Source organism: Nansenia antarctica (genome assembly GCF_963989245.1).
Source record: "Nansenia antarctica genome assembly, chromosome: 7".
Taxonomy (NCBI): domain Eukaryota; kingdom Metazoa; phylum Chordata; class Actinopteri; order Argentiniformes; family Microstomatidae; genus Nansenia; species Nansenia antarctica.
In genome coordinates, this window is record NC_137677.1 from 52,001,857 (window position 1) to 52,027,293 (window position 25,437).

Below are 25,437 nucleotides of genomic sequence, written 5' to 3' on the forward strand. Positions count from 1 at the left end.
ACATGCCGTCTGACGTACGTGTCTCGACCAGAGTAATTGCCACCCCTGCTCTGTAATTGGCCAGGGACAACGACACTTTTAAGGAACATGAAGGGAGGGACGCTGAGCAGACACAAGAGCCACTCACTCAGCGCAGAAACCTGGCGTGCAATTACCTGCTTTCTTACAAAGAACGTACACTTTATTATAGACACGAGTCTTCACACACACACACACACACACGCACACGCACACGCACACGCACACGCACACACAAACACACCCACACACACTGACAAGCTGTCGGCTATACCTATGTTTTGTCTGGTGCGGGAGGAGAACAGTGTGAATGTCACGCTGACATCTTGAAAGAGCAAAGTACATGGTGGATAGATACCCAGATACTTTCACCAGATTGGATTTTCAATGAAAGGAGGGAGGGAAAGGGAGCACAGAAGGACAGACTAACTCACTGACAAATTCACTGACCCTCTCCGATAGTCAGGACTCTGACACCATTTAGGCGGTCGCAGAGCAATGACTAGCTGTAAATAAAAAGGTTGCTGGTATCCTAACGGAACTGAGGAAGTTTTATGTGACAACCGACTATTGCAGAACTATGTTGTTTTACGATGGTTATAAAATAATGTACAGGTTTGTCTAGTATAATATATAGCCGCTACTAAACTTTCTCTGAGGTGATTTTGGCCATGCCATTTCAATGATGAAACTAAGTGGGATTGTAAGGTTAGGGTTAGGGTTAGGGTCAGGAATCATCCCTTTAAGGTGCGGAAACCCCTGCTTGAAGTACCGCACTTCACTTGCTTTGACCGATCTCTGTGTTCTCAAATCTAGTGCAGATGAGGCACAGGAGGAGGAGGAGGAGGAGGAGGAGGAGAGGTGCCTTTGGGGAGCTGAGATGAATGCTTGGTGTATGTGGTTGCGGAGGAGACTCACCTAGCATGTTCAGGGTGCCGATGGTGTTGGTCTTCAGGGTCTTGATGGGGTTGTACATGTAGTTGGGAGGAGAGGCGGGAGAGGCCAGGTGATATATCTGGTCCACTGAGAGAGGGAAGGGAGGGAGAGAGGGAGAGAGAAAGAGAGAGAGAGAGAAAACATAAAAACAGGATGAAGATAGTGGTAGAGGTGTGAAGTCGCTCATACATTCACCACTCGACTCATGTGCATCCTACCCACAGTGGCTGTTTAGTTATTTCCCCTGGAAATAAAGTTGGAATAAAATCCACATGCCTGTCTTCAACTGAATGAATGTTGTTGAAGAGTTCCAGTCCATAATCCATGATTTTCCTGTCTGTTTGACTGAATAAAGCTTTATAGCCATGGTTTACACCCGCAACAGGCTGTTCTCACAAACATTAATCCTTTATCCTTGAGTATGCATTGGCAAGCTGGACCGATGGCTGACGATCTTAACTCTCTCTCCATCTCACACACTCACTCACACACACACACTCACACACACACACACACGCACACGCACACGCACACGCACACGCACACGCACACGCACACGCACACACACACACACACACACACACACACACAGGGATGGATGTAAAGAGAGAGAGAGAGAGAGGGAGAAAGGTACACTGGCTGTGTTGATGGGCCCATTTCACACTTTCACTCACACTGGGTATCTGCATCATTCTCATTCTGTTGATACAGTTTGGAGCAGAAAGCCACTTTTCCAATGCCAGCAGCAGGACGGCATTAGTCTACGCATAACTGCTAGATTAGATTAGATTCAACTTTATTGTCATCGCAGAGTACAAGTACAATACAATGAAATGCAGTTTAGCATCCAACCAGAAGTGCAAATAGTGATATAAAGGGCATGATATCATTATATGAGGGCATGATATACATAGAACAAGATGTAGTGATGGGTAACTATGTAATATACAGTATGTGCAGAGGTAGTATTGTAAACATCAGTATAGTTTAGAGGTATCAGTTATGGGCTTTGTACAGTGAGATAGTACTACTCACTGTAGGCTCCTCCACCTCTGCTGGCCGACTGGCCCCACCACCTCTATGGCATGGCGTTGCAAAATTGAGTGATAGCCTTCCTTATTCAAAATCCCTTTTACCGTGGACAAATGTTACCAGCACCAAAGCAGCCCCAGACCATCACATTAGCTCCACCATGCTTGACAGACGGCGTCAGGCACTCTTCCAGCATCTTTTCACTTGTTCTGCGTCTCATAAATGTTCTTCTGTGTGATCCAAACACCTCAAACTTCGATTTGTCTGTCCATAACACTTTTTTCCAATCTTCCTCTGTCCAATGTCTGTGTTCTTTTGCCCATCTTTTCCTTTTATTGGCCAGTCTCAGATATGTATTTTTCTTTGCCACTCTGCGTAGAAGGCCAGCATCCCGGAGTCGCCTCTTCACTGTAGACGTTGACACTGGCGTTTTGCGGGTACCATTTAATGAAGCTGACAGATCAGGACCTGTGAGGCGTCTATTTCTCAAACAAGTACTAATGTACTTGTCTTCTTGCTCAGTTGTGCACCGGGGCCTCCCACTTCTCTTCTCTTCTCTTTCTACTCTGGTTAGAGCCTGTTTGTGCTGTTCTTTGAAGGGAGTAGTACACAACGTTGTAGGAAATGTTCAGTTTCTTGGCAATTTCTCACATGGAATAGCCTTCATTTCTAAGAACAATAATCGACTGTCGAGTTTCATATGAAAGTTCTCTTTTTCTGGCCATTTTGAGAGTATAATCTAACCCACAAATGTGATGCTCCAGATACTCAATTAGCTCAAAGGAAGGCAATTTGTATAGCTTCTCTAACCAGCAAAACCGTTTTCAGCTGTGCTAACGTAATTGCACAAGGGTTTTCATCCATTAGCTTTTTAACACGATTAGCAAACACAATGTACCATTAGAACACTGGAGAGACGGTTGCTGGAAATGGGCCATACACCTATGTAGATATTTAATTAAAAACCAGATGTTTGCAGCTAGAATAGTCATTTTCCACATTAACAATGTATAAAGTGTATTTCTGATTAATTTAATGGGTTAGGGATCAAAAACAGTGCTTTTCTTTAAAAAATAAGGATTTCTAAGTGACCCCAAACTTTTGAACGGTAGTGTATATATATATATTTATTTATTTTTCTTCTATCAACGGCCCCGGGCCTGAGCTAGATTACTCTTCCTGCTACGACTGGTGGATTGATGATTCACCTGCTTAGTCAAATGTATTGATTGTAAGTCGCTTTGGAATAAGGCGTCTGCTAAATGCCAAAAATGTAAATGTAATTGTAAATGTAGTACAGTATCTAATGTTTGGAACATAAAAGAAGCTATGTCAGGAGACATGTGCAATGTGCAATTATACAGTAGTACAAGGGTAGTAATGTAAACATCAGTAGTGCAATGGTTATAGTATATATACTGTATATATATATATAGTAAATATAGGCTAGTCCTTAGTATCCCATGGTGGGGGGGGGGTGCTACACACACATACAAATAAAAGTTATTATTATTATTATCATTATTACATGGCAGTATCTTCTGTAATGTTGCTCTGAGACCAATTTGATGTGTGCTAAGAGACAATACGGAGTGGAGATAACAAGGACCTGAAGGAACTGACCCAAATGAAGGAACACAATGAAATATTAATTGGCTGTAGGTTAGTGTATAGGAGAGCAGGCTAGCTGGTGTGGTGATGAAAGCTAAGCATATGTAGTATGTATATGTGTCTGTAGCAACAGGAGAGAACCCTACAGAAGTACCACCAAACCCAACCAGGCCTAATGGCCTCCGCTGAGAACAGGACAGCCTGCCTTTTAGGTTGGGGACGAATCACCCACACCCACACACTCACACACACACACACACACACACACACACACACACACACACACACACACATCCACATACACATCCACATCCACACACATCCACCCACACATCCACACACACCCACACCCACACCCACATCCACACCCACATCCACACCCACCCACATCCACATCCACCCACACCCACCCACACCTAAACACACATACATACACACACACACACACACACACACACACACACACACACACACACAGCTCTGAGCTCCACAACAAGCTACCACTAATTGGACGGTATGTCGGCCCCTTGAATAAAGAATGTATAACCATCCTCGATGTTCTGAAATTAATTCTTTAATTAGGGGAGGTTGGTGGGCCCGGGGAGGTTGGTGGGCGGTGGGCTTGTCTGGATGGGAGGACGACGGCTGCACAGTGAGGAGGAGGAGAGGGAGCGGACCTACTATATGCTGTACATTCTGGTGCATCATTACTCTCCATACTGCTTTAAAGAGACAGGTGGAGACAGAAGGTCCTTGCCTGAGAGGCTTAGTGTAAAAAAAAAAAAAACACCTGAAGATTTATGACCTCCAACCCTGCCTTAATCTGTCAACAACACAAGTGGCTACTGTATAATACTGAATCCACCACTGTGTTCATCTGATATATGGGGCTGCATCTATAATACCTTATACGGTAACCACACGGGACTGTCGACATTACGTCTGGTTAAGACGCCTACACCTTTCTACATTTCCTCGTCTCGGTACTTTGTACTCTGTGTGCAATGGCAATAAAATCGAATCTAATCTAAACTGAGTGTCCACATGCATTGAATAATACCACAGTGTAAAGTCCCATTACTGTAGGCTAGCAGTAACACTGGTCGGTTGGTTTTCCGTAACGGCGGCCCACTCTGAAGCTGCCAGGTACAGCAGGGAAGCCCGGATGTTCTGATCCAGCTGAACAGGGGTCCGAGAGACCACCGGGGTCGTCTGCCACCAGAAGTCTAATCAGGGCAGGGGGCGGTAGGGGACGGCGGTACAAATCCTCAAAACAAAGAGCTCTCCCTGTCGCCCCTCTCTCTCCCCTCTCCACCGTTTTCTCTACCCTTTGTAAAACACCACGTTTCATCCCTTCTTTCTCTGCCCCCCCCCCCCTTCTGTCTCTCTCTCGGTCTGTCCATTCTCATTCTCTCTATCCCCCTGACCTCCTTCTCACCCCCTCACGCCCTCTTTCCCTGTCCCCTTTCTCTCCACCCTCTTGTCTGTGTCCCTCCCTCTCTCTCTCAACACTCACCCGAGTGCAACCGTAGAGCGTGTTACGGCAGACGAGTGCTGTGAATCGCATATCCTTCTTCTGAGGAGAAGCGGTCACGTGTATATATATATGCAGGGTTCCCACACCTTCTGAAAGTATATATATTTTTTAGAGAGAGAGCGAGAGGGGGGAATTCAAGCACTTTCAATGACCCATGTCTATTTTCCAAAACTCTTAAGACCTTGATTTCTTTTTCTCAAATTCACAAACTTTCAAGGATTTCAAGGACCCATGGGTTAGGGTTATTTTTAGGGCTATTTTCAAATACTGCGGTATTACGGTATTATCGCCCAACCCTACCCCTGATTCACGTTTCTTTCATCCTTCCCAAAGCCCCCCCCCCACCCCCCCCCCACTACTCTGTCCCCTTTCTCTCCATCACCTCTCATCCTTCTCAACCCGCCCCCCCCATCTCTGTCCATCCACTCAATCTCCCTGAAGCCCCTCCCTCATACCCTCTCTCTACAGCCCTTATTCCATCCTGTCTATTCTGGTAGAGAGGGTTCATCATTCATCATGCTTCCAAGGTGGCCTACGCCCAGAGAGAGTAAAGCATCCCATCCCCCTCAGCTACTCCGTGACATTTTAGAAACTTGCCCTCGGCCTTTGGAGGTAAAATGAACACACATTTTAATCCATGATTCCAGTTAAGTGGTCTTTGTTTGAAGTAAGGCAGAGTGCAAGCTTTGATAACCTTTCAAAGGGCTACCCCCACTGTGCCTTCATGTCTAAGCAGGAATGCGCGCACGCACGCACACACTCGCACGCACACACACGCACACACACACACACACACACACACACACACACACACACACACACACACACACACACACACACAACATGACACCTTCCATACGGGATAGTGTGCATGATCAAAGCACCTAAAATTCCAACTTTACTGCAGGAATAAGCCCTGGTACTTCTGTGTCCCTGGGTTATTGTTCAGAGGGATTCAACATGACTACTGCATACGTAGTAGGGGTGCAACGGTTCAGTTGGTCCACGGTCGGTTCGGTATGAACCTCGGTTTTTGGGTCACGGTTTCGGTACGTGTTTTTGTGCGTAAGGATAAAAAAAATGCTACTATTTATTTAGGCTACAAACCGTTACTTTACTTTGCTTATAATTATGGAACTTTAACATTTAGACACATTCCAGAATATGACTGGTATATTGTATAATATAAACAAATCTAAATATGTATAAACAAAAAATAACAAAAACACTTTCAAATGTGACACGAGACAGTTTTTTGATAAACCAGTAGGCTACATTACTTGTACTGAAACTACAGATTGTAAACTTTCAAATGATGTCATACATTGAAATCCGAAAAAAGATGACAATGTTAGACTCATTTGAATGTTGTTAGACCTCAGGCCCTATTATGCACTTCATAAGTCTTAAGCAATAAGATGAGGCGGTAGATCTAAACTTAAGACGTGGAGGCGTGGTCAAGGCCACTTTGCTATTATGCGTGCGGTAGTGGGCGCCTAAGACCCGGCGCTAAGCCCAGAAATTAGTCATGGGTGTGTTTTGGGCGTCTTCTCAATCAACCCAATCAGCGTGCCAGGTGCCATTCCCTTTAAGAACCGGCTGCGTTAAGTCATAAGCGCAGTTCATAGGCGCTAGACTTCATGCACGTTTTGAAACACGAGCGTGCCTCCTATACAACTTTTAATTTGAAACAGATAGCGGAAGTAAAGAAAATACATATTTACAGATATAGACATTGAAACTAGGTGATGTTGCTGCTGGTATGATGTCAATATGATTATCAGCAGATACTTTTCACGCGGGCGGGTCACACAGAAAAAATAGGCGAGACACCGAATCTCTAGATAAAGTGCCGCTGCACCCAGTGTGAGACTGTGGCTGTATGGCTGCTCTAACCTGTTAACATGGACTGTGTGGCTGCTCTAACCTGTTAACATGGACTGTGTGGCTGCTCTAACCTGTTAACATGGGCTGTATGGCTGCTCTAACCTGTTAACATGGGATGTATGGCTGCTCTAACCTGTTAACATGGGCTGTTTGGCTGCTCTAACCTGTTAACATGGGCTGTATGGCTGCTCTAACCTGTTAACATGGGCTGTGTGGCTGATCTAACCTGTTAACATGGGCTGTATGGCTGCTCTAACCTGTTAACATGGACTGTGTGGCTGCTCTAACCTGTTAACATGGGCTGTGTGGCTGCTCTAACCTGTTAACATGGGCTGTATGGCTGCTCTAACCTGTTAACATGGGCTGTTTGGCTGCTCTAACCTGTTAACATGGGCTGTATGGCTGCTCTAACCTGTTAACATGGGCTGTGTGGCTGATCTAACCTGTTAACATGGCTGTATGGCTGCTCTAACCTGTTAACATGGGCTGTATGGCTGCTCTAACCTGTTAGACTGCACCCTGGCCCAGCCGTCATAGAGAGTTGCCCTACAGTGTAACGGCAGTCGGAAAACCTGCTGTCAACCAAAATAGACAATCTCCGTAGGACACCCCAAAGGAAAGCATCACTGGCTTTAATGAGTTCATAAGAGAACCCCTGATGATGATGATGATGATGATGATGACGATGGATATAGCCTAGAGAAGTTATCAGTTATCTAACAGCTAGCCAGATGTACATTTCAGAGATGGGCCACGTGGTCTACACCTCTATTTCAGCGTGAGGCTCAGTGGTCACCCCCAGACCTGATGCAGAGCATTTGTCCTGAGGATGGAAACATGGTCGTCACACCACTTCTCATGGAAGACCAGCCAGACACATCAGGCTAATACAATAGAGTGCACGTTCCCTGGTGTCACTGTCGGAAACATAACCTGTCCTGACTGTGTGTGTGTGTGTGTGTGTGTCCTGGCCGTGTGTGTGTCCTGACTGTGTGTGTGTGTGTGTGTGTGTCCTGACTGTGTGTGTGTGTCCTGACTGTGTGTGTCCTGACTGTGTGTGTGTGAGTGTGTGTGTGTGTGTGTGTCCTGATGGTGTGTGTGTGTGTGTGTGTGTCCTGGCTGTGTGTGTGTCTGTCCTGACTGTGTGTGTGTGTGTGTGTGTGTGTGTCCTGACTGTCTGTGCTCATTCACTGCCATGCTTCTGCACCTATTCTAGCAGGGGCTCTTTGAGGAGGACAGGCTTTCAGTGACTTAGAAGTATAAAATAAGTATTTCCCCCACAGTACATGTAACATTCCCAAGAACAAAAGGTTTAACAAGGCAATCTGCTTTTCAAAAATGGCCGTCATTCAGCCGGAACTGTGAGCACATGAAAAACCTCGGATGGTAATTGTCACTGTTGAATAGGCTATAGCTACCCTCAGAAGAGGATAAAGGACCATTGATTACTAATACACAAAAGAATCTGTCACAAAAGATCATGGTAAACATGTATTCATGTCAGAATACCCCTGCCTGTGTCAGGCCCTTTTATAGAAAATAAACTACTACTACTAATAATAATAATCATCATCATAATCATCATAATCGTGATGCGTCCTTGGGCTGTTAAGCGTCCTTGGGTTGTTTGAAAGGCGCTATAGAAATTCAAGTTATTATTATTATAATCATAATCATAATATTGTAGTGACCACTCGCGGCGTTCCAGCCATGTTTAAACACTGTTGCCTCTTAGCGGGTGATGACGTAATATAAGTGGGATGAAGGAGAGTGAATGTTGTTGTTGTCAGTACGAATGCAGAGCGTGAAAATAAAGTGGATGTTTTTTTCTCTACCGGCAAAACGACTACGTCTGTCCTGTTATTGCCTACAATAAAGTAAATGAATTTAAACAAGTAAATTAAATTTCGTTGTTTGGTACCTGTACTGTAGCAATGACAATAAAGACCATTCATTCATTCATTCATTCAAATGCCATTTATCTGACTCTTTTATCCAAAGCGACTAACATTGCAGTGAGCGATTACATTTTTCAGTACATAATGGTCCCAGCAGGGGTGTGTGTGTATGGCGGCCACAAGCCTCAACTCACCCTCAATGTAGAGCGGCTCCACCACGTCGTGGTTGATGAGTTCAAAGTTCTCGTGTCCGAGCCAGTGTTCTACGTTCCTCTTCCGTCCCGTGAAGAAGTTGTCCACCACGGTCACCTCATGGCCGTCCATCATCAGCTTATCAGTCAGGTGGGAGCCAACGAAGCCTGCCCCCCCTGTGATCTAGAAGAGAGGTGCACACATGACAACATCAAGGGACAGGAACAGGGGGACAGAAAGAGAAAGAGAGAGAGACGGGGGGGGGGGGGGTAGAATGAAACATAGAAACAGGGAGAGAAAGAGAGGAAGAGCTGAGAAATAAATTTCAGTCCAAGAAATATTCCAGCCTCTTACTAAAACGCCTGGGGTAGTACGCTGGTTGGACACCAGAGAGACTGTGTAAAAGTGTTTGGTTCGGTGTTCAGACAATCAGCACAGCCCTTGTTCTGCTCCAGTGACAAGGGAATGGAGGCTTATGCAAGGCCAGGAAATCCACCCTCCTCTGCTTCCTCTACTCCCCACACAATTCTCTTCTGGGCCTATTCATTGGTAAACTAACAGCAACCACAACAACAACAAACAAAAAACACTTGCAGGTAAACTAACACAAACATGCATTCCCCGGCCTCAGGAGATGTTTGTAATCATGGAGTTTAGTTTAGCACCACTGACTCTCCACAGGCATCTACCAAGACGCCGCTGCAATCTCCTCCTGAGCTGAGGCCACAACGAGGAACAGAAAGAGTGGAAGAAGAAATGGGATTGAAATGTTATTGGATGACTAAGAGTGCAAACCGCTGGTTGACTTAGCGCATGAGGAGGAGGAGGAGCAGCATGAGAAGATAAGAGAGAGAAATTCAGGAGGCAGTGGAGAGGGTGTTGGAGGAGATTTATATTAGGGAGTAAGTCTGGGGTTGTGGTCTCTCTCAGAAATATAAGAAAGAGTGGAAGTGATGTATTCCGAAACACACTGGGTGTCTTAATATTCCAGGAAGAGGGTGTGCGTGTGTTTGCGTGTGTGTGTGTGTGTGTGTGTGTGTGTGTGTGTGTGTGTGTGTGTGTGTGTGTGTGTGTGTGTGTGCGTGCGTGTGTGTACACAAGTGTCTCCGTGCATGCTTGGGGTGCCAGAATGGAAACACTTACCAAAATCCTCTTTCGATCCTTCTCAGACAGGAACTTGACTGGGGGGTACTTCTGAGAGAAACTGGAAAGACAAAATACAAATGTCCATAAGATTTTGAGCTGACATTTGATTTTTGACATTTATTTTCTGTATTTTTCCCCGCAACACCCTGACCTTATTGATATTAGAATGTTGCCTTTCACCTTCTAAATCCACCCTAAATCCATAATTCCAGCGGAATAAAGGTTATCCTTTATTTTCGGGCATTAAAACTCCAGAAACATTACCTTTGAGATTTGAAAGATTTAATTTATTTATTAAAGGTCAGATTGGATTACCAAATCCGAATCCCTATCCACATTTATTTTTTCAAATACCTAATTGAAAGATTTCATCGAATCTACGAAATACGTTCAAACACATTTTTAAATATCGGGCCCAGTTGATTGCTGTGATGCGTCAAATGCCCACCACCCATAGACAAGAATAATCTCTTAGAGCTGATGGACAGGTTCATACTGGACTTAATTGGAACATTGTTTCTTGTTTCCACAGTCTACCCCCATGCCCTCTAGGACTTAGTTGGCAGACACACAACCATGTCACCAGACATCTCCCACTGTGACCCCTGCAGGGCAGGCTCAGCAGACAGGCGACATAACCAAAATAACCAGTGTGAAATCACACTCTTTCACAGCAACAGACACTCACATCAGATAGTTGACTGGTTGATTGAGGGGGGAGCAATTCTGGAAACTCTCAAAATTGTGGTGTCATCAGTACAGAATTGATGGAATGAATTCTAATTGGTTCCCTTTGCATATACCTTCTAAATGAAAGGAAACCTATTACGCTCTTTAAAATCTTCACACAGATTTGAATCTAAAGGCATTCTAGCATGCCTCTGTTTCGGTCCTTTTCTCAACAGGCTGTTTCAAGGGTCGAGAATTCATCAGCGGTTGTCTGCGGATTTGCTGTGTGGCAGTGGAAAAACACACAGTTCCCAGGGGAATAAAATTAAATAATAATAAATAATATATAATAATAATAAATATCCCAGTGTTCCCCACAAAAGAAGGAATCCAAAACGCATGCCACTTTCGGACCTTGCATTCGAAAGTGGCATGCGGATACACACGGGTCGGGAAATCATCAACAGTTTTCTGCTGATTCGCTGTGTGTGCAGTGAAAAAACACATAGTTCCCTGGGCAATAGAATTAAAAACCAAATATCCCAGTGTTCCCCACAAAACAAGGAAAACAAAACTTTTGAATGGAAATGATCAGAGTTCGATGTAGTGAACTGTCTGAGGTGGTATTTCCTGAGGACTCTCAGGAAGTAGAGCCGCTGTTGTGCCTTCTTGATGATGGCTGCTGTGTTGGTCCTCCAGGACAGGTCCTCCTGTATGTGCACCCCTAGGAATCGGAGAGTTGAGACTCTCCACGCTCCCTCCATGGACGAGCAGGGGCTGGACCTCAGATCTTTTCCTCCTGAAGTCCACGATGATTTCCTGGGTCTTTAACTGGTTCAGCAGCAGGTTGTTAACCTTGCACAGCTTGCCCAGCTGCTCCACCTCATCCCTGTACGCCACCTCGTCCCCCCCCGAGATGCAGCCCACCACGGTGGTGTCGTCTGCAAACTTTATGATGGAGTTGCTGGGGTGGACGGGGGTGAAGTCGTAGGTGTAGAGGTTGTAGAGGATGGGGCTCAGCACGCAGCCCTGGGGGGACCCAGTGCTGAGTCTGAGGGCTGTGGAGGTGTGGGAGCCCACCCGCACCCTCTGGGGGCGGTCAGACAGGAAGTCCTTGATCCATGCGCAGATAGAGTGTGATAGTCCCAGGTCTAGTAGTTTGGTCACTAGCCTGTCTGGAAGGATAGTGTTGAAAGCAGAGCTGAAGTCCACAAAGAGCAGTCTCGCGTAGCTGTTCCCCCTCTCCAGGTGGGATAGAGTGGAGTGGAGAGTCGTCGCGATGGCGTCCTCTGTGGACCTGTGGGCTCTGTAGGCGAACTGGTATGGATCCAGGTTGGGCGGGAGGCGTGTGACTATGTGGGCCCGTATTATTAAAGCCTAATTTTACTTAGGTCATGTTCTCACATGAAAGTCCGAATCGAGACCCAGAGCAAGTGGATGAGCAACATTGTTGCATAAATTATTTTTCTGATTTGCGTTCTCACTGCCCTTCATGTAAACAAAGTAACATACGCAATCGAAGCAACAGACGTGGTAGTTGATTGGTCAGAGAAATTGAGAATTGCCCGTTGTTGTTTTCCTATGGACTGCCTCGAGCAGCGCTCTCACCAAAAGCGAAGCGAAGCAAAGTGATGGATGCGTCGTTTGTAACCGAAGCGAAACCACCCTTTTCAAGCAGAGCATCCGACGGGTATTTGCTCCGGGAGTTACTTCGAATGCGCGTTCTCACAGCTCCAAACGACGCAGAGCAAAGCGAACTTTATCCTAAACTCCGTTTCAAGTGAAGCAAATGTTCTAGTGAGAACACCCCCTTATTTCTTGTACATTTTTGCCTGAAGAAGGTTTATGACCGAAAGCTTGCAATAAAATATTTTTGCACAGATTTGAGTGTGGGTCCAAACATGAGTCAAAACCTCACCAGTAGGCATGGTTGACCATGGGTCAAAACCTCACCAGTAGGCATGGTTGACCATGATGGAAATGTTTACACTCGTCCGACAGCTGATTTACCAATCCTTGGTCAACTAATAACCTTTTTATCTTCTTATTCTATTCTAAATGTGCATCAATCTGGCTTTAGACATACACATGTCTGCCTCAGCTCCTACGCTTGTCTTAGAAGATGTATTAAATTGCTTGTCTTAGAAGATGTATTTAATTGCTTGTCTTAGAAGATGTATTAAATTGCTTGTCTTAGAAGATGTATTAAATTATTACCAAATAAAACATGCTGCATTATTTCTAGATATCTCCAAGGCATTCGTTACGGTTACACTTCACCTCCTCCTCCAGACCCTGGCAGCGTGAATCAGGCTTCATGCAGGAAGTGGTCACAGCTGAGACTAATTGACCAATTAATGAATAGGCACATAATATGCATGTCCATGCTTGTGTTTGAGTGACACAGTCATATTGTGTTCTCTACAGTACAACCAAACTTCTCCTTAAAAGCATGTACTAACTAGAGAGAGAGAGAGAGAGAATTGGAAGAGGCCAGGAGATTGAATTCATGGGAGGAAAAGGAGTAAACACAAGGTAGGGGAGAATGGGAGAGGAGTTCTGACCCTCAACCTGGTATTGATGAGTTATGTGTGTGAGAGTGTATGACTGTGTTGGTGAGTGAGCAGGGGGGTATTCCACGTACCTTGATTAGTATCAGCGATTAAAATAAAAGCCGCGTTCAGGGAACTCGTGATTGGGATTCAAGCCTCAGGTGATTCCTCGAACGAGGATCAGACTTGTGTCATCAGTGTTCACAGAACACCGGTTTAGAAATCCTCGATATGGGCGCGTGCACGCAGACATAAAGAGCCCCGAAGAGTCGAACTGTCGAAATGAAGATACTACACTCCACAGCGGTCCTACTTTTTGCGCAGCACTCCTACTTATTGATCTTTATGAAGACGAAAAATAAGATGTAAAATAGTGCAATACTGCCGCAATTAACAAGGCGAGGAAAATGGTTTGGCAAGAAATTGCTGACCGATTAAATGCGTAGGTCATACTAGCCCCAGTTATTGTTATATGTTCATATTTTAATAAATGGATATTTACTACTGTGGTGATATCAGCAGCAGGCTACATACAGTCATATCGTCACAATGGCATAGTGGTATTGACCACTGCCATAGTATTTATTTGTCATTTTAAGACGGTGGTTCAAATCCCTCTTCTGACACACTTTTTACTGCATTTCGTTGTCTGAATCTAATCTAAAATCTCATCTAAAAAGGTATGTAGGCTATAAAATGATGGTGCAGGCTAATTTACAAGAACTGACACGATTACAATGGTGTTTGAAGCCTTTCTGAGTAGTAAATTATGTTCTTCTAACTGGACCATGGATTTGGCATAGATTATTTTTTCTTATGATTACTGATAGATAGATGATTCACTTAGACAGATATATATATATATATATATTGTAAATCGATTTGCATGAAGGCTTCGGTTAAATGTAAAAAAAACAAAGAAAAACATTAAATTAAGTTTCGAAACGGCAACTTTCGGACCTCTAGCTGGCTGCCTTAACCCCTGCGCCAACCACACCGCTGTGATGATGGCAATGCAAGTTCATAGACATACCTATTTTTTTTATCTATCTATCTATCTATCACACTTTTAAAATATCAAGTTATCTATCACACAATCAAACTATCTATCTATCTATCGATCGATCACACTTTCAAAAGATCATATTATCTATCTATCACACAGTCAAACGATCTAGTTTGACTGTGTGATAGATAGAGTTAATCGCGCTTCTAGGAATCGGCCCCAGGCCAGCGTGTGTGTGCGCGCGCGTGTGTGTGTGCGTAAGCCCCTTCATGCCTACCCCAAGTATCAGCACCACCAGCTGAGCCAGGCAAGGACACTGGTTGGTCAAGTGGCCACAGCCGAGGCTAATTGACCAATCAAAGTGTGGCTGGCTGCTAAATCACCGACCACACAATATCTGCCGCTGCTCTCCCTCACTCAGGGAGGAACAGGGCTGGGAGCAGTTTGCTCTGTGGGAGCTTTAAGTTAAGCCAGGCGGTATTTGAGCACACTAAAAGCGCTTTGTTTTCATGTTTCAAAAGCCTCGATACCTGAAACCTCACCTCTCTCTGGCCTGAGGCCGCGGCCCCCCCTCCCCTGGGGCCCTGTTACCATGCATTTAAGGAGGAGTTAGGTTGTACTCTTGAGAAAGGTATGAATAAAATAACACCGTAAACACAAACTCATCACTCCAGGGCACAGTTTGATCAAACGCAAGCATGGAGACTCACGCACAGACACACGCTGCCTTGGAATTGGATTTCGTCCTAGCGCACTCGCCACACTGGCAGTGGGAAGTGGCTCCTATTCATGTACACAGATTTTTGAGCCAGTGTATATCTTATATGTAACACTGATTGTTTTGATTGTCTTTTCATGTATTTATGACGTAATTGTAATCTCACGTAGGTGTGTCCTCACAGGTGTTACCTATTCAATCTAGCCTACCTGTCTATTTAATGATAGAATGATATTGCCTACTAAGACATTTTATATATTGATAAGAATATTCCTTCACCTGACTGAATTCACAAGGACAGAACCAACACATTGACGACCTCAGCCTAGTAAACAATGAAACCACAGTGTTTCCTCTATATGCCACGAATGAATTTTCTCCGCCACTAATTGATTGTCCACTTTGATTCAGGCTGCGCAACGATTATTAGTTATTATGACCGGAGAACAGAAAAAAAGCAGATTGAAGCTAGATTTAGGCCGCTTTCAGACCTACATTTCGTTACGATTTAGGGTGTACAATATGTTACAATGTTGCAATTAACCTCTTTGTGTTCGCACTGCAATCGAGACTGAATCGCTCTCAACAGTTTTGTGATTGGTCCGAATTTCGCGGGACATTTGGATTTCAGGAAATCACTCCCCTCTCTCTCTCTCTCTCTCTCTCTCTCTCTTCGCCCGGCGCCCGTCCCTTTAATCCTGTATCCTAATCGAAAAAGCAACATCATCAGCGACGACTGTGGGTTATTGCATTTACTGCTGTTCTCTGGTTCATGTTCTTATACCAGTGCTGAGTATACGAGTATTTTAAATGAACATTCGTAATATAGTCTGATGTTCATGGTCAACTAAATCAGCCTATTTTGTGAAACAAATAATGTTCCCGCTAATGGGTTAACCGAGCAGCCTCGCACCTAACGCTAGCTTCGAACTATTCATAGCAATATGCACGGGCAAAAATTATCTATTGCCTCTAAAAGGTACGGGTAAGCAGGGCTCATGTCGGTGTCATCAAAGGTAAGAGTTGGTTTTCTTTAACTCAGCTGATGCATTACCTTGCTGTCGGTTGTTTACCGAATGCTTCATCTGACTGTCACACTGTGATTTTACTTGTGTAAACAGTAACGTTAGCCGGTTTTGTGCGTGTACTCTCATGTAGGCCTACTTCGTATTGATGAGCTGATGATCTTTCATTGTGTGTGTGTGTGTGTGTGTGTGTGTGTGTGTGTGTCTGTGTGTGTATGTATGTATGTGACTGTCAGTCACAAGTTTATATTCTACGGATGTTGTTTAGTGCTGTATGCGCGTTCCCGGTTCGATGTGTACTTTTGTGTACTTCATATTCGATGAGCTGATTGTCTCTTGTGTACTTCATATTCGATGAGCTGATGATCTTCCTGTGTGTGTGTGTGTGTGTGTGTGTCATGCGCGTTCCGCTGCAGCTGTAGGATATCTTGGTATTTGATCACCTTCTATATAAAATCACCTGCTTTAATGACTTAACCGCTATTAAAAAAATAAATAAATTGCCACCCTCTAGTTTTGGTGAAATTACGTCTTTGTTTTGAGTGCCAGGGCGCGTTTTATGCACGTGCACGTGCGCGTAAACTGACCACCCTGGCTAGACAACAGACACATTTAAATTATTACAAAGACCTGATTGCTCTCTTTTCTCCTGACCTGCACCTAGATGGACTAAGCCATCTAGAGCAGTTTTGGACTTTTGTGTTTCCCCAGGCCCAGTACTCTAGGACCAGACTAAACCAGTTTGTGGCCTTCGTGTCCTTTTTCCACCTTTGTGTCTCTAGGAGAAAGTGGGGGTCGATTCCCCCTTAACCTTCATCCCCGATCATCTTCTTCCATATACAAATCCACACCCCTAGCTAATGATTGGCCTATACCTCACCCGAGGGCGGGCTTGGTACCTGAGTGTACCTATACAGAGATGTGACCAGTGATCTAGACTTTTTCTGAGAAACTTTGACTGCCAGACTTGTCTGACATGCTGTAAACCAGGGCTAGTCAATTACTTTTGTATGAGGGCCAACTTATTCAAATGTTATGTGTATGGGGGCCAAACTTTAATTAAGTGTCGTTTTGTAACGCTTAGCCTACATGTGAAAATGAAAAACAACAATACCCTGAATACTGTGCATCAAAAGTGTTTATTCATACTACTGTATATCACTCAGAAGTAGGCTACACAGTCTTCATTCTCAATAAAACAAAACAAACCAGATTACTTTTTTCCTGTTACTAATCTATCCTCTACTAATCAGTGCATTTGACATCTGCTACAACTCAATTCAAAACATAAAAAAAACGAATCAAAATAAAAGACAAAAACATCAAGTGCTCATGTCATGGCATTATCAGTAAGTTGTGCCAGTAATTTTTTACTTTTATAAAATGTCTCCCTTTAAAAAAAACAAAAAAACAGATTAGCCTACATTAGGCCCACTTGGATATCGGTGCTCTACTCTAGCCTACTATCATCAGTGCATTTCACGTCTGCTTTAACAAACCCTCAAAAGGAAGAAAAATCATCAACCAGTGCTCTAATCAGTGACTGAAATGGCATTTCTTTGACTTGGCAAGCACTGCAAAGTTAGGCTCATATGGAGTGAGGGCAATACGCAGACACTGGTGGAGGTGCACACTTGTGAGGGAGGCACGTGTGTTGGTTTTTATTGCATTCATATGCGAGAAGCTTGACTCGCAAGTATACGTTGTACCAAACATAGTAAGTAGAAAAAAGGCCAACCTTCTGGTGTTTGGGAACTGTACCTGGCTAAGTTTAACCCAAAACTGCTCACATGCCAATGATCTCAAATCATGCTTCAAATCAGACGATGCTTGGATGTCTATTAGTTCTAACTGCAGGGAGCCTTCGTCCAGTGACGGAAGCACCTGTTTGGCTTCAGCTGCAAACTCTCCCCCAGCATCAACAGAAAAGGGGTCTTTAGTAAATCTCATCACCTCTGCGGGAATATTAAAGTTATCAAACCGCGCAGCAAAGTTATCAATCAGTTTATCGATAAATGCTGTCATCGCAGGACTAATCTGTGCTGATGACGAGTTGATCAGAGCGCGTAGTGTTGGGAAGTGCAGCATTTTCGTGGGGGTTAGATCAATGCAGAATAACTCTAGCTTCCTTTTAAACCCATTCAGTCTGTCCACTAGATCACACACGGTTTTGTCCCTCCCTTGCAACTGCAGGTTCAGTCCGTTCAAGTGCTGGAAAATGTCACTTAAAAAGCAGACATCTGCCATGAACTCATCGTCTTGCATTTGGGCTAGAAAAGGGGCAGCCTTCTTGTGGTGACAGCCCCGGAGAAAGGCAATGATCTCGTGCCTGAGTTCACAAACTCTCTTTAGTGCGTTACCCTTACTTAGCCATCTAATGTCATTATGTACAAGTAAATCACTGTGCTCGGCTGACATATCTGACAAAAGTTTGCGAAACAAACGGTGCTGTAGACTCGAGGTGGCTCTGATGAAATTGATCATCGACATTATATTGTCCATGGTGCCTTTTAACTCACCACTTAGCTTGGCGCAGAGAACGGCCTGGTGTATCAGGCAGTGCAGTGGTTTCATCTGTGGCGCGAGGGCAGCAAGACGAGCGGAGAGTCCCTGCACGCGCCCAGTCATGGAAGGGGCTCCATCTGTGGCTAGCATGTTGACTCGTTGCAAATCTAGTCCATTCTCGTTGAAAAAGGAAACGATCTTCTCAAAAATGATCTGACCTGTTGTTTGTCCCTCCAGTGGAATTAAACCCAGCAAATCCTCACGAAAGCACTCACCATCAAAGAATCTCACATAGAGACATAGCTCTGCTACATCACTGCCATCGGTAGACTCATCAACAGCTAGCGACATTACCTCTGCCTTTTTTAGCTTGTCCAAAAGCGTTTCGAAAACATCCGTTGCGAGTGCCTCCACTCTTCTAATTGTAGTTGTGTCTGACATTGGGATTTTCCGAATAGAAGTAATGACACTATTCTTAACCTTTTCATCCGTCACCACGTCGTCTAGAACAGCTAGCATGCATTCTTTGACAGTTTCTGCATCAGTGAACGGCTTTTTCTTTTTGGCTAGAATCCATGTTACGCGGAGGGAGGCTGTTGTCGTCCTCTCTTGCTCGGAACAGGACCGGGCCAAAATATCTCGTCTCTGCTCATAGTTCGCGGTTAGGCTCTGCACCTTTTGTCTGCGTGCATCTGATCCTTCTGGGTAATTTGTGTTGAAGTTCGAGTGTTTAGTGTTGAAGTGTCTTCTCAAATTGTACTCCTTTGAGACAGCGATTGACTCGTTACACAGCAAGCATATTTGTTTTCTAGTATCGTTTGTAGTAATCTCAGTAAATAGATATTTCTCTGTCCATTCCTTACGGAACTGGCGATTTTCGTTGTCAATCTTCCTCTTTTTCAGAGTAGACAGCGACATTTTCAAATAATATGAGGTCTGTCTTCTAGCTAGTTCACTAAATGCCGCTCAGCTGCGGTTGAACGCTTGACTGAGGAAAAGTAGTTTTGTTTGTGGAGCGCACAAACGTATCCATGCGCGCAAGGCACGTAGCATAGGGAATCTTTTTTATTTATTAATAAAGCCTCTTACTGGAGGACATTGACAGAGCCAATTCTTGCCCAAAAACGGCGTTCAATCGGGAATGGACAGAAAAATATATTTACTAGGAGCCATATGCTTGCTGTGTAATGTTCTAATAATATCAATATGAATCAAAGGGCCAGAAAAAAATCCTCCGTGGGCCGGATGTGGCCCGCGGGCCGCCTATTGACTAGGCCTACTGTAAACTTTCTCCTTTTGCAGAAGTATATTAAATACCTTTTCCTATGCATTTTGAAACGAAGCAGGCTGCTTTTCTTTATTCTATATTTAAATAGATCCATCACAGGAGTTATATTTAAACCACCCCTGGAGGAGGTTTAGGTTTATTTCAGTTTTAATGACAACATGGCTACATATCTTCGCTGGATGGGAGTAGAGGAAAGAGTTTCTCCCATGAAAATTCGAGACAGGTTAAACCCAATTGAATTTTATAACAATAGTGAGTTTTCCCGGCGGTATAGATTTACAAAAGAGTCTGTCATATACCTCAATGGGAAGGTTGGACCAGCTATCACCCACATTCCCATTACTAATGTAAGAAAACCCTCATGTCTGCTCATAACATTTCTGTCAATTCACTTATGTTAGTGATGAAACATGTGTCAGGTTATTGTCCATCTATCATACAGCTTTGGGAAGAGAGTAGGAGACTACTAGTTGGTCACGTCAGCAGTGGTAACAGTAACAGCTTTCATTTTTTAAAAGTACCAAGTTCACGAGACATTTGTTCAAAAAGTATCTAGTTTACAAGATAGAGCGGTAACTTTATTTAGGGCCATGTTTATTTAGCCTACATCGTGAATTTGTTTAGATTTCATCTGAATCCCAAGAAGGGGACACTGAAAATGAACTAATCCTTTTTTCCCCTTTGTTTAAGATGGTTTAACTAATCCAGGTTTAAAATTAAGATGTGTAACGCATCTCTGATTAATTATGAACCAGTTTAAACCGAGATTAACTAAACCTAGATTAAACCTAAACCAGGATTATTTTAATCCATGTTGGTGCAACCCAGCCATCATGACTAAAACACCAGACCCTTAACTACACACACACACACACACACACACACACACACACACACACACACACACACACACACACACACACTGAACTACTAAACTCAACTCTCTCGTACCTTCACTTCCGTTTGAAGTGCTGTGGACAGACTTACACACTACAAAAGTAGAGTGTGTATTTAATACAACCTTGCTCTTTTTCCTATAAGGCCTGCTGCTTGTTCAGCTGTTAAGGCTTATTCACACCAGGATTTACAGTGGGAGGGGAGAATTGAGGAGCATTTACAATATTTAAAAATATATATTTAGAGGTATGCCCTACCCTTGGTCAGTTTACACCTAGACAACAGTTCCAGTAAATGACCGGGACATGCCAGTGTGTCAACTGTCCTTATGAGCTGGTATGGAGCATTAGTCCAGCACTTATGATATGTCATGAATAAACATGGTATGGGTGGGAGATTCAGGGTATATACAGGAATCTTGAGGTTCATTTCAATACCTTTCTAAGACTTTTTAAAGACTGTGTCAATATTTTACCAGACCTCACCGCCACTTCGAGCTGTAACCGTTTACATCAGTGACACCTTTAACTTAACAGTTTTAGTTTGCAATAGACTAGACCACTATCATACAACAGAATTTCCGGTTCATCTTTGTTTTTTAATAAAACGAATAAATTCACGAACTTTTACTAAAGGTTTTTAGGACTCAAACTCTTTGGACAGAGTCTAATTCAGAAAAATACCTACAAAATTCAAGACCTCATAAAACCGTGATAAGACTTTTTAATACTTATTAAGGGTCTTGATTTTCCCAAAATTGATTTATCAACTTTTAATACTTTTCAAGACACCGCGGATACCCTGACTGTGTGTGTGTGTGTGTGTGTGTGTGTGTGTGTGTGTGTGTGTGTGTGTGTGTGTGTGTGTGTGTGAGAGAGAGGGATGCTGCAAGAATACCTCAGTTCCAGATCACGAATCTTCTCTCTGAGAGGGGCAACCGCCTGTGAGGAGAGAGAGAGAGAGAGAGAGAGAGAGAGAGAGAGAGAGAGAGAGAGAGAGAGAGAGAGAGAGAGAGAGAGAGAGAGAGAGAGAGGGAAGGGAAGGATGGATGAAAAGAATAAAAAGACAGAGTGGTTAGACTGAGCTTGCTGATGGTGTCGTTACCTTCTGAAGGTGTGATCTATGAAAGGAAGTGATCTTGCATCTGAGACCATAGCCTGATAGATACACAGATAGATACATGTAGCCATTACAACTCTCTTAGTCTTGTGGTATGTGTGGCAGCAGGATCAGATGGAGAAGCAGTCATTTGATGTGGAGTGTGCAGGGTTGTCCCCAACGATATCGTAGAGGGTTTTTGGTTGGCGCCAGCCTCGAGTTCAATGTGTACAACCGTTTACAGTTGAATGAGCCTGGCAGACATCTTGAAGACGTCACACCCATTAAATATTTTGTCAATTGCTTTGGGATTGTAATGTATCTCACACCTTGTCCTTTGTTGGGAATGATATTTAAACATCCCACCCCATTATGAAAAACTCAATTTTACAGTGCTAAGTGGGTTTCTGATGGGCCGAATGACACACAAACTGTGAAATAAAACAAGCCAATCGTTCTTTTGTGGACGATTCATCAAGCCATTCAGATGGGCTGGCCACGTAAGATGGGGTCTCATTCGAATTCCGCCTCCCCCATCTGAGTATCTCTGTCCACGGCAGTACTGTCAGTTTGTTTTGTTGGAGAAATAAACAAGAACTGGTAAAAAAAATATCTCTCGTATTATATGGCAAGACATTTACTGTTCCATAGATATCCATAATCATAATACTGTGATGAATATGTTAGAGATCATTACGCCTCAGAAGTCTAGGGCCCAATCACCCCTTAGCCCTACATTTTAGTCCTAACCCTCCGTTTTGCCTGTTGCATGTGTAGGATAGGGGTGTCCCAATTCTTGTTTTCATGTAGGGGTAGGGCCAAGTGGTAGGGCTACATAGCCCTCAAAACTGAGTTTTTTCAGACGCACACTCCAAAGCAAGGGATACAATCAAGTGTTGAATGCCTTGTGAGTCATCGGCAAGATAATGGCAAACGTAAAAGAAGCAACAAAAGAGAACCACAAATGTAATTATTTTCTTTGTTAATAAAGACTTGAAAAATGATGATAACCATTGTATTATCTTAGTTTAATGTAATTTCAATGTATTATAGACCTTTTCTTTAGAAGCATAACCCAAAAAAATCACTATTATGCCGATGTCTCTAGCTAGCTATTTAACGTTACAACAATGTTTTAAGGCTGATTTGTGCATGACAGTCGCGCATTTTGACATTTCCATGTTGCATTTCCCCCCTTTAATGGCACCTGAAATCCAGCGCAAAGTTGTACTTGTTACTGCTCCTCAGTGCACTGGCAGGGTAGGAGCACAGGTTGCTGGCCTACAGAGCACCATTTATTTTTACCATGTAGCCTCAGAAAAAAGAAAAAACCATGTTTGAAAGTTCAGTTTATTGTATCATCCAATGTATGTGTGTGTACACACACACACACACACACACACACACACACCTGATCACTGAATTGAACTAGTTAAGAAATTAAACTACACAAAATAGACTGTCTGTCTGGAAGACAAATGTCACCCTCTATTAAAGCATGCGCCAACACATACAAATGAGGCTTCAGAGGCGAGCCGCCACTTTGAACTGTAAGGTCAGAGAGATAGCAAACAGCCTCACTGTAATGAGCTGCTGCCAATGATAAGACACCATTTTGATTTAGTAATAATCACAATAAAGTGATAATAATCTGTGTTACATCTGTGCTGACTTTTTAATGTGACTCCATGACTCACTCTCTCTCTCAATGCGTCTGTGTATGTCTTCTGCTTGTCATACAAATGAGCACCTGAATTAACAGGTCTTTTGGTTTCTGAGCACAGCGATAGCTATTCCCTAATGCAGTTATGGGGCAGTGTTTCCTCTACATGCATTTCATCGTGGCGGTCCGCCACGATGGAATTTCCTCCGCCACCATGCAGATTTCTCAACCCAAAAAAAAATAAAAAATTTAGGCCGCTTTTCAGACCTTCACAGCGCTAGACACACCCACAAGCGCGAAGCGACGCGCTTGCAAAACTGTTTTGTGATTCCTCATTTAAATTACGTTGTACCTGTTACAATGACAATAAAGATCATTCATCTTCATCAAGATGAGAGATGGAGCGATCCGCTCACACAGCTGTCCCGCATCCGCTAATCAGCGCAGCACCGAACCGCCGGGCTCGTTGAGCGGATGCGAGGCAGCTGTGCCCGGGACCGGCCACTTCACATAAAGGAAGGAAGGAAGGAAGGAAAGAAAGAAAGCCGTGCACAAACGAGAGCTAAGTCAGACCGGGACGCTGCCAGTATGTGTGAGAGCCGGACTGCCGGCGTGAACATTTGAACCGTGTCATTTTATTTAATGGACCATTTCGTTGTCTGGTACCTGTACTGTAGCAATGACAAATAAAGTCCATTCCATTCCATTCCAGAGAGGGACGGACGGACGGACTACCCTTGTTTTTAATTTACAGGAAAACATTTTATTTTCGAGTTTTGGCTGAAATGACGTCGTTGTTTTGAGCGCGCGTGCGCGTTTCGTGCGCGTGCACGCGAAAAAATCGCCAGCACTACCCGCCACCATGGTAAAAATTCCTGGAGGAAACACTGTGGGGAATGTTAATTCCAACCATAAACAACGGTATAATGGTACACAATGCTAGACACAGATTGTTTTCCTAACCACGAAAGAGAGAGCCAGTTCTACGCTACAACTCCAAGTGTTTTTCCTGGTCGGCTGACATGGTAAAGGAAATCGATTAGCCTTAAAAACACAGTCAATCATAAACAAAGGTCTTCAGATCATTCATTCATCTCATTCTGACAGTGGTTCTGTCCTTATCAGCATCCATTCACAGTGGTTGTTTGAGCGGTTCAGGGTAAGAACCAAAATGATGAGGAAGACAAAGGAACCCAAACAAAAGACAACAACAAGGATAGCAGCGCCTTGGGTGCCAGGCCCCCCGATGGGGAGTTTTAATTAAAATGTGGCTGCCTTTAATTGAACTGAAGCCTTAATTACATTAAGCTTTCAAGCACAGCGCTGTGTCTGTGTCTGTGTCTGTGTGTGTGTGTGAGTGTGTGTGTGTGAGTGTGTGAGTGTGTGTGTGAGTGTGAGTGTTTGTGTGTGTGTAAGCCAGATGGACACGTGTGATTTTCAAAAAGACAATTCCGCAAAGAGGGTCTCCTACAGTACTGCCTGAGAAATTATCCAGGTCCAGCTGTCTGCACTGCATGACGGACCCCAGGGTAGCTCTCACACTGAGCCCCCCCTCACCCTCACCTTCAATGTGTGTCCATTGCCAGGACAAAGGCAGGAAATGGCACTGGCCACGAAAATAGTAAGACAGTTCAGTTGTCGCCATAGTCTTCTTTTGCTCAGAGAAAAAGGCAAACATTATTTAAATTTTCGTAATTTATCATTATCAGCTTTGTTTCTGGCAAAGCTCCACAGGTTTTTCTTTAATTTCATAGTTTCC

At 43.8% G+C, this 25,437-nt stretch overlaps 1 protein-coding gene across 2 annotated transcripts in view; it reads right to left on the reverse strand.

Moving 5' to 3' along the window:
• Nucleotides 1-25,437, reverse strand: part of uxs1 (UDP-glucuronate decarboxylase 1) — a 64,799-nt gene that overhangs the window by 25,827 nt on the left and 13,535 nt on the right. For both annotated transcript variants that reach the window (XM_080535752.1, XM_080535753.1), the window contains 4 exons: nucleotides 21,815-21,858; nucleotides 10,255-10,315; nucleotides 9,114-9,294; nucleotides 937-1,041 (listed from right to left, as the gene is read on the reverse strand). In XM_080535752.1, coding sequence (XP_080391878.1) covers nucleotides 937-1,041; nucleotides 9,114-9,294; nucleotides 10,255-10,315; nucleotides 21,815-21,858 — 391 coding nt within the window. The remainder of the gene's footprint in view (nucleotides 1-936; nucleotides 1,042-9,113; nucleotides 9,295-10,254; nucleotides 10,316-21,814; nucleotides 21,859-25,437) is intronic.